The 7562-nt window shown below is 41.2% G+C and overlaps 1 protein-coding gene across 5 annotated transcripts in view; it reads left to right on the forward strand.

Moving 5' to 3' along the window:
• zswim8 (zinc finger, SWIM-type containing 8) overlaps nucleotides 1-4719 on the forward strand; it is a 38014-nt gene extending 33295 nt beyond the window's left edge. For all 5 annotated transcript variants that reach the window (XM_040138659.1, XM_040138660.1, XM_040138656.1 and 2 more), the window contains 2 exons: nucleotides 1631-1809; nucleotides 2185-4719. In XM_040138659.1, coding sequence (XP_039994593.1) covers nucleotides 1631-1809; nucleotides 2185-2388 — 383 coding nt within the window. In that variant the 3' untranslated portion in view covers nucleotides 2389-4719. The remainder of the gene's footprint in view (nucleotides 1-1630; nucleotides 1810-2184) is intronic.
• The last annotated feature ends 2843 nt before the right edge of the window (nucleotides 4720-7562 follow it).

The following is a 7562-nucleotide window of genomic DNA, read 5'->3' on the forward strand; positions in this document are numbered from 1 at the left end:
CGGACAGCGATCTTAAACATACAGACAGGGCAACCAGGGGCCTGTGGCATAAAGCAAGTTCAGCTTGGTCTGGATCTCTCGGGGTTATCTGGCTTTACTGAGCGTAACATCTGCTGTCCTGGATAACCTGTGTCACGAAGATGGTTATCAACAGGTTCTGTTAACTCTGGGTTTACTCATCCACTACTGGTTCATGTTAAAGAGGAGGAGTTGTTACTTACAAGCCACATCATCAGAACCATGAATGGAGGGATTAATATGGCACGACATGATAGTGATACCTGCAGGTGAATTCGGTTACAGTGACAGCACACAGTGATATTCAACAATGTGAAATAAGAAGCTGTAGATGAGCACTAGAAAAAAGCCTAAATATTAAAGTAAGGCTAAATAAGTGTGGTAATTATCGCAGTATATATGTCTTTACTATAGAGTGATTATGTTTTGATTTTTTTTTTTTTAAATGAACAAACTATTCTGAATATGTCATGCACATAAAAACATTAAAATTAATGTCAGAGTGTTTCTGCTGCTAAAGCAGAGATCAAGCAGAGAGGAGAAGAAAAAGTAGTTGATGTCTGATGAGGTCTGTCTTACAGAAATGTTGCATTTATAATCAATGGAAATATTGAGTGTGTGGAAGTGTGTGGATTATTTTTCTTATAAAAGAGAGCAGAGGGTTTAGTTTTTATTTCCAGTTTTTATGTTCGTTTATCATCACAAAGTCTCCGTATGTCATTCTGAGCTGCAGTGATGAAATAAGAGTGTCAAGCATCAATACTGTTGGGAATGAAAGAATCGTTGTGTAGTAAACTTTCAGCTTCAATCATCATTATGTAATTATTTAGTGATGAACTCTCCCTCAGTTTGTTAGGAGCTGTTTTCAAACCAGAGTGACACATGGAAAGCCTGGAACAACAAAAAGACTCTACTGATCTATAAAAATATCTAGGGCTCTTTATTATTGGTCACTTTACTGTAAACTCCATTGCCCCTGTTGGGATCCTGTAGGAATAATGACTCAGTTTTTCCAGTGATGTGATTGGTCAGTAATCCGGCTGTTGACAGGCTTGATCTGGTTACCATGGTGATCTACCCCAGTTAAAAGTGAGCCACCTTCGTCATACCGGAAACCTGAATTCAAAACCAAAGAGAGCTGGATAACCCACTGACATTGCCGGGAGTCTTTCCATGATCAAACAGTGAAATGTTCTTGATCGGCCAAGTCAGTCACATGATCTTAGTCCAACTGAACATGTGTAAATAAGCAAGACTTTTTTCTGGAAATAGTGTGATATCTCCTCCTATTTTTTTTTTAAAATAAACTAAATCCCAAACTATCATATTATTTCAGTTTTTACAGTATTGTAGTGTGCAGTACAGTATTTGTTTTGTGTGTGCGTGTAGCTGTGTTTCTTTCTTTTCATAATGGCCCATCGGTAAACACTGTATGTATGTATGGCAGCACTTCAGAATATTGCTTAAAGTTCGATTTAAATCTGAACTGACACCCTCAAAATGTTAAATATAAAAAACTCTCCTCCTCCTTAACCATCAGTTCCTCTATTCCCTATCTACATATCCAATCCTCTCCTTTCTCTTTCTTCTCTCTTGCTGTTCATCTTGTCAGGGGTCAACTATGTGTACCAGTTCTGTGTCGGAGCAGCAAAAGGTGTCCTCAGTCCATTCGTCCTGCAGGAGATCATCATGGAGGCTCTGCAGAGGCTGAACCCCGCCCACGTCCACGCCCACCTCCGAACACCTGCTTTCCACCAGCTCGTCCAGCGCTGCCAACAGGCCTACCTGCAGGTACAGCTCATCTCTGCCTACACTACAGCCCTACCTTCGTTCATAATGGAGTAAATGGACAGACTCCTTTGCAGTTTCATTTCAGTAACCCAGAAATGTCCTTTAATCAGGTCGAAAGCATCAGATAGTGAAGGTATTACAGAGCTGCAGTGAGCAGTCAGGATCAGGTGTCATTTCCATTCAAGTTACAGGCTGGGTGAACAGTTGTCATCAGAATGAATGGACTACCATGTTTGACTTTTTTTTTTTTTACATTGTAGAACACATCTTTTTGACTCTTGCTGCGCTTTTGCTCTTTGCCGCTTTTGGATTACTGAGTTGTCTATGTCCATCCAGGCTGCCTGTAGAATCACGTCTCCCTCTCTGTCTCTGCAGTACATCCACCACCGGCTCATCCACCTGACACCTGCTGACTATGATGACTTTGTCAACATCATCCGCAGCGCTCGAGGTGCTTTCTGCCTGACGCCCGTGGGTATGATGCAGTTCAACGACGTGCTGCAGAACCTGAAGAGAGGCAAGCAGACCAAGGAGCTGTGGCAGCGCATTTCCCTGGAGATGGCAACTTTCTCCCCCTGACCAGCACACTGAGTGACGGTGTGCTTGGCCTGGGCCTGGGCCTGGGCCTGGGCCTGGGCCTGGGCCAAACTTGAGGAGTCCCATCCAGTGCCCACTCAGCCTCCAGCATTGCTAGTGCCACTGCACTGAGCTGGCCACATTCATGTTGTCTGGTTCTGTCATGGAGCCTGCTCCCTGCATTGTGGACTCAGACACAGCACACAGGCTGTACAATCAGCTCCCGTACCCCCAACCCACAGAGACTTACTTTTTTGTGGGTGTTCGTCCACCCAGAGCTCCGAGGAGAAGCCGGGGCACCTCCCTGCTCTCCCCTGTTGTTGACTGACTCCTCACTCTTGTTTTATCATGGTTCATGTTTGTGTAACTGTGGAATTAAAGTGTACTCCTTCCTTTCTGCATCTAACTCGTCTCTTCCATTTCCCCTAAACTGAAGACATTGACGGGGATCTGTCATCCACCATCCTCACTGCATTTCCAGTGTTTTGTAGTTTTGTTTAGTTTTTTTTTGTTTTTTTGAATGAAACCACTGAGTGTGAGTCATTTTCATGCTGCAACATTCCTGTCCAGAGTGGTAGGTGCTGTGAGGCCTCATTCACCAAAGGCTTGTCACTATGGATCTGAATCTTTGCAGTGTGAGAGAAAAGGAAGATTTGCAAGGAAAAAAGGTTTAATATGAGAAATTATATTGTCAGTACGGGTGAGGATTTTTTCAGTATTTTGTTTAATCTTTTTTGATACTTTATATAGTATATGACATGTACACAGAGAGGAATGGGAAGAGAATGACAGAATGTTAAAGGTGCCATTGTTGTGTGGGATCCTTATTTACATTTTGGCCTGCCTGAGGAGTGACATGAACACAGCTCCAGACCAAAACCAGAGGCCACCTAACCGCTGCTGGGCCAAGCAGGGCCACTAAGGGCTTCTCCGGCTTCACTCTTACTCAGTGTAAGAACATCTAGATCAGGCTTTTGTTATGATTTGTCAGTGGGGCTGAGTATCATTTTACATTTTTTTGATGAAAATTATTTTTTTCAAGGCTCCTAAGGCAACATGAATAATAACGTTTCTTTTTTTGCCAAGTAGATTCTGGTGCTCACCACAGTCTATCTGGTGGTTGTGGGAGAAAGTTCTTTGCTCATATCCCATTGGGGGCTCCGCATATTTTCAGTATCAATCTCAAAACGTTTTTCAATACCTTTTTTGCTAAATATAAATGTTTTTCTACAAAATATTTCTTGACATTTAACAAAACAACGGATTTGTCAAATTCAGTCTGTAATGGTGTCTTAACACAATTACAAAATCTCAGCTTAAACACAGTAAAAGAAAAAAAATAACAAAATTAGGATATTAGTTTACATGGTGAAAAAGCAAGCATCCAGTGCCACCAGTTTTTGATAACCAGTGATACTCACTAAAGTAATCAGATTCCATACCTAGCCCCTCTTTTCAGCATTCAAATGACTGACTAGTTCAAATGCACAGACAGCAATAGCTGGAGTGGATGACAGTCCCAGACACTTCCCTTTGAAAGTTTGGGGAGGCAACTGTGCAATGCTCTTTCTTGGATGTGGTGAAGTTAGCCAGACCTACATTTGCCAAACTAATCACTTAGTCCTCATCCTACTCTTTCCCAAGTTTTCCTTCTTATAAAATTCCCCCATCAGTCACAAGGGGCAGTAACGAAACCATTCTGGAAAGACTCGAAAACAAACTTGAAGCCACACAGCTGAGATTTATGCTACATGGTTTTATGATTATTGTTTGGTTTAACAAGGGAGAAAAGATGGTTGAGGTCTAAGCATTTGGTTTGGCTTTTGGTTTCTCAATGGGAAGCATGTGGGGCTGTCACACACCTTGGATAAGACAGTGGCTGTGTCTCATTTTTCAGCCATCTTCCTCAAAGTTCACACTTCGCAACTGAATACATGTTAATGTATTGAAATGAGACACAGTTGTTTGGCTCCGGAAAGCCCTGCTTCGTTGAGCTTTGTGATGCACGAGCCCAAACATTCACCTGGCTCTGTCAGAATCAGACATGAGTGTCTTTGAGTGGCCCCTTTCTTCAGTGTGGTTAGCTCATAGACCATGGTGCTGTTACTATAAGACATGTTGATGTTCCATCTCTGTCCAGGCAGCTGCTGTGGTTCTGAACCTGCCTCTCTGATTGGCTCTGGACCTCTGGAGGTGAAGGTGACTTAGTAGAAAATGTACTGTGATATTTTTGTATTCCTCAAAAAAGTGTAGCTTGATTGAAAAGTTCTGTATGTGCTGATTGCAAAAGGTTCTAATTTAGAGTGAAAAGAATAAATAAAAAGATAAAAGCAATACTAAAAGTGTAGAGTTTACTTAATAAAGATAATTCAAAACACTAACTTGCTGTGACTGATGTGTGGGGTTCATTGGGAGGTCTCATTTGTTTTCTCTACAGAGGTCAAGAGGCCAAACCACATTCTGCTCCTGAGGCTGCTTGCGCTTGACTTTCAGTAGTGACCACAAGAGGGAGCAGCAGGATCATTTATCAGATCATCAATCAGTCTGGTACTGTCTCTTGTCTTTTTTTCCCAGCAGTACACAGCACAAAACACAAGTCAGATGTTGGGTTCCCACATTTCTCTTCATCCTAGAAAGATGTTTTCATTAAAGCAACAACCATCAGGGGGGGTTGAGTCATGTCTGTCTGTGTTTTTCATAACTGCTCAAGCAGAACTAAGTAGGTCATGCCGCATATGAATATATGGAGTTATTTTTTGTTTATCCAAATATTATACATTTTTTAAGAACATTAAGAATGTGATTTGTAATTTTGAAATCAAATAACTGGCTTTGTTTATTTGTCAACAGAAACACAAAAAAATAAATTTGATCCAGAAATTCAGATATTCAGCTTCATGTGAAATCATCAAAAACCACATCAAGATGAAAGTTATCTATATATGAGGGACATGGCCCCGGTCCTCTCTGTGTGGAGTTTGCATGTTCTTGTCTGGTTTATGTCCCTAGCTTTTACATCCAGGTTTGCTTATCGTGCACAATTATGCCACTGTACTACAATAATGATTGCATGTTAGTGGCAAAACTAATAATCCCCTTGACAAGACATAAACTCTTTGGATTAACCAAAGGAAAGTGTATTGGAGTTTTGCTTTAATTAAAAATGTCCCAACAGGTTTTATGGACCACAGTATTCATGGCTGCTATATTCCAACTGTAGCTCTAAAATGGGAATTTATTCGTAATACCTTACAAGTCAGGTATAAAATGCCAAAGTTAAATGACTGTTAGATTTAAATGAAGAAAATATAAAAAGAAAAAAATAATGTATAAATACAGACATTAATTGAATGGAAAGGATTCTACATCCTATAATCAGTTGTAGGTAACCCAGCTACTAAACAAGATATTAACATAATGTTTTGCAAGAAAAAAAATAAAATGTTCAGCAGTGACATTATTACTTAAAATCAACCATTAATCAAAGACTTAAATGTGAAGCCAACTTACATATTTCCATCTGCTGATGAAGACCATTAGATATGGTTTTATGCTCTAAAACAGCTAGTAAGTGCACTTTGATTTAAGATCTCTGTATCAGAGAATTAAGAGTTGTATTTTGATTGACAAAAAATTCTGTACTAGATGATAAATTGTATAGTAAAGTGAAAGAGGCAAAAGTCACAGACATGAAATGTGCAAAATGTACTCAGTTGAGATTCACATGACAGCAATATAATGTGTGTATCTTTCAACATACAGATGGGTGACAAAAGGAAAAATCTGAATAAATGAGATACAGAACATATGCAGATGCTTCCACATAGGTGCACTGCATGGTACAATTAAGCAGTTAACAACCAATCATGCTCTGTGGCATATATAAAAATGCTGAGCAGGCCCTGTTCTTTCTGATTTTGTATCAAGATGGCAAGAGGAAAAGGTTTAAGTGACTTTGAAAGAGGGTTCATTGTTGGGGCACGCATGGCAGGAGCTTCACTAACACTGTCTGTTCAACTGGCTAGTGTTTCCATAGGAACAGTGATTAAACTGACATCTGCATGTAGATCTATGGGATAGACATCAGTAAGTAGGGTTGGAAATTGGAGATTTTGGACCATGCACTCTCCATCACCGTCACCACAACACCAAACGAGGGACTATCTTTAGTGTTCCATCCCTCCAGTAGAGTTCCAGAGACTGAGTACAATCAATGCCAAGGCACATTGAAGTTGTTCTGGCTGTGGTGACCTAACACTTTATTAAGACACTGTGTTACGAACAACAGGTGGGATCCATGTACGTTCCTCTGGACCATAATCATCCCAATCAACATGTTATTGGTATCCATGACTTCAACGATGAACATCCAGAAGCCACTGGAAGGTGAAAGCCAGGTGATCGTCCATGACCAGCCCAGGACGAGGGGGATAAGTTGAATGGCCCCAAAGGGCTGGTAGAAACAGGTCTTAACTGGGAGACATGGCAAGTGGGATTGATTTTTAATGGACTTTTGTAAGTAGTTAAGGTTTTTGGTTTTACAATAGAGGGATTAATAATACTGTCCACTTTAAATGGACCGATATAACGAAGCAAGAGTTTTCTTGAATCAATCTTGAAAGGAATGTCTTTAGCAGAAAGCTACAAACACTCTGACCTGGTTGGCAGATGGGTGCAGGGGTCCTATGGTAATTAGCAATTCACAGGTTGTGGTCAGCAGAGCATCTCTGCCGCTGCCATATCTTGCGGCAGTGGGAGAGATGGGCTTGGACCAAGGGGACGACAAATTTCTGCTCCTGAGTAGGAAACAAAGTAGGTTGATAGCCTAGTTAACAGTTGAACGTGAATACTGGTTGCAGAGACGCAGGAAAGGGCAGCCTCCAGGTCCTTACTGGCTTGCTCCATCTGGCTGTTAGTCTTTGGGTGGAAACCAGAAGAGAGATTCAACGAAGCCCCGAGAGCTTGAGAGTAGGATTTAAAAACTTGCGAGGTGAATTGGGGTCCTCACTCAGAGACAATGCCCTGGGGGACTCACGAAGACATGTTGAACTAGGAGGTCGGGGGTCTCACAGGCTGTAGGGAGTTTTGGGAGAGCCACAAAATGCACAGCTTTGGATAATCTGTACTAATAAGTATAACTGTATTACTTTGGGAGGGAGGTAGACCAGTGATGTAGT

The sequence above is a fragment of the Xiphias gladius genome, chromosome 11 (assembly GCF_016859285.1).
Source record: "Xiphias gladius isolate SHS-SW01 ecotype Sanya breed wild chromosome 11, ASM1685928v1, whole genome shotgun sequence".
In the NCBI taxonomy this organism is placed as follows: Eukaryota; Metazoa; Chordata; class Actinopteri; order Istiophoriformes; family Xiphiidae; genus Xiphias; species Xiphias gladius.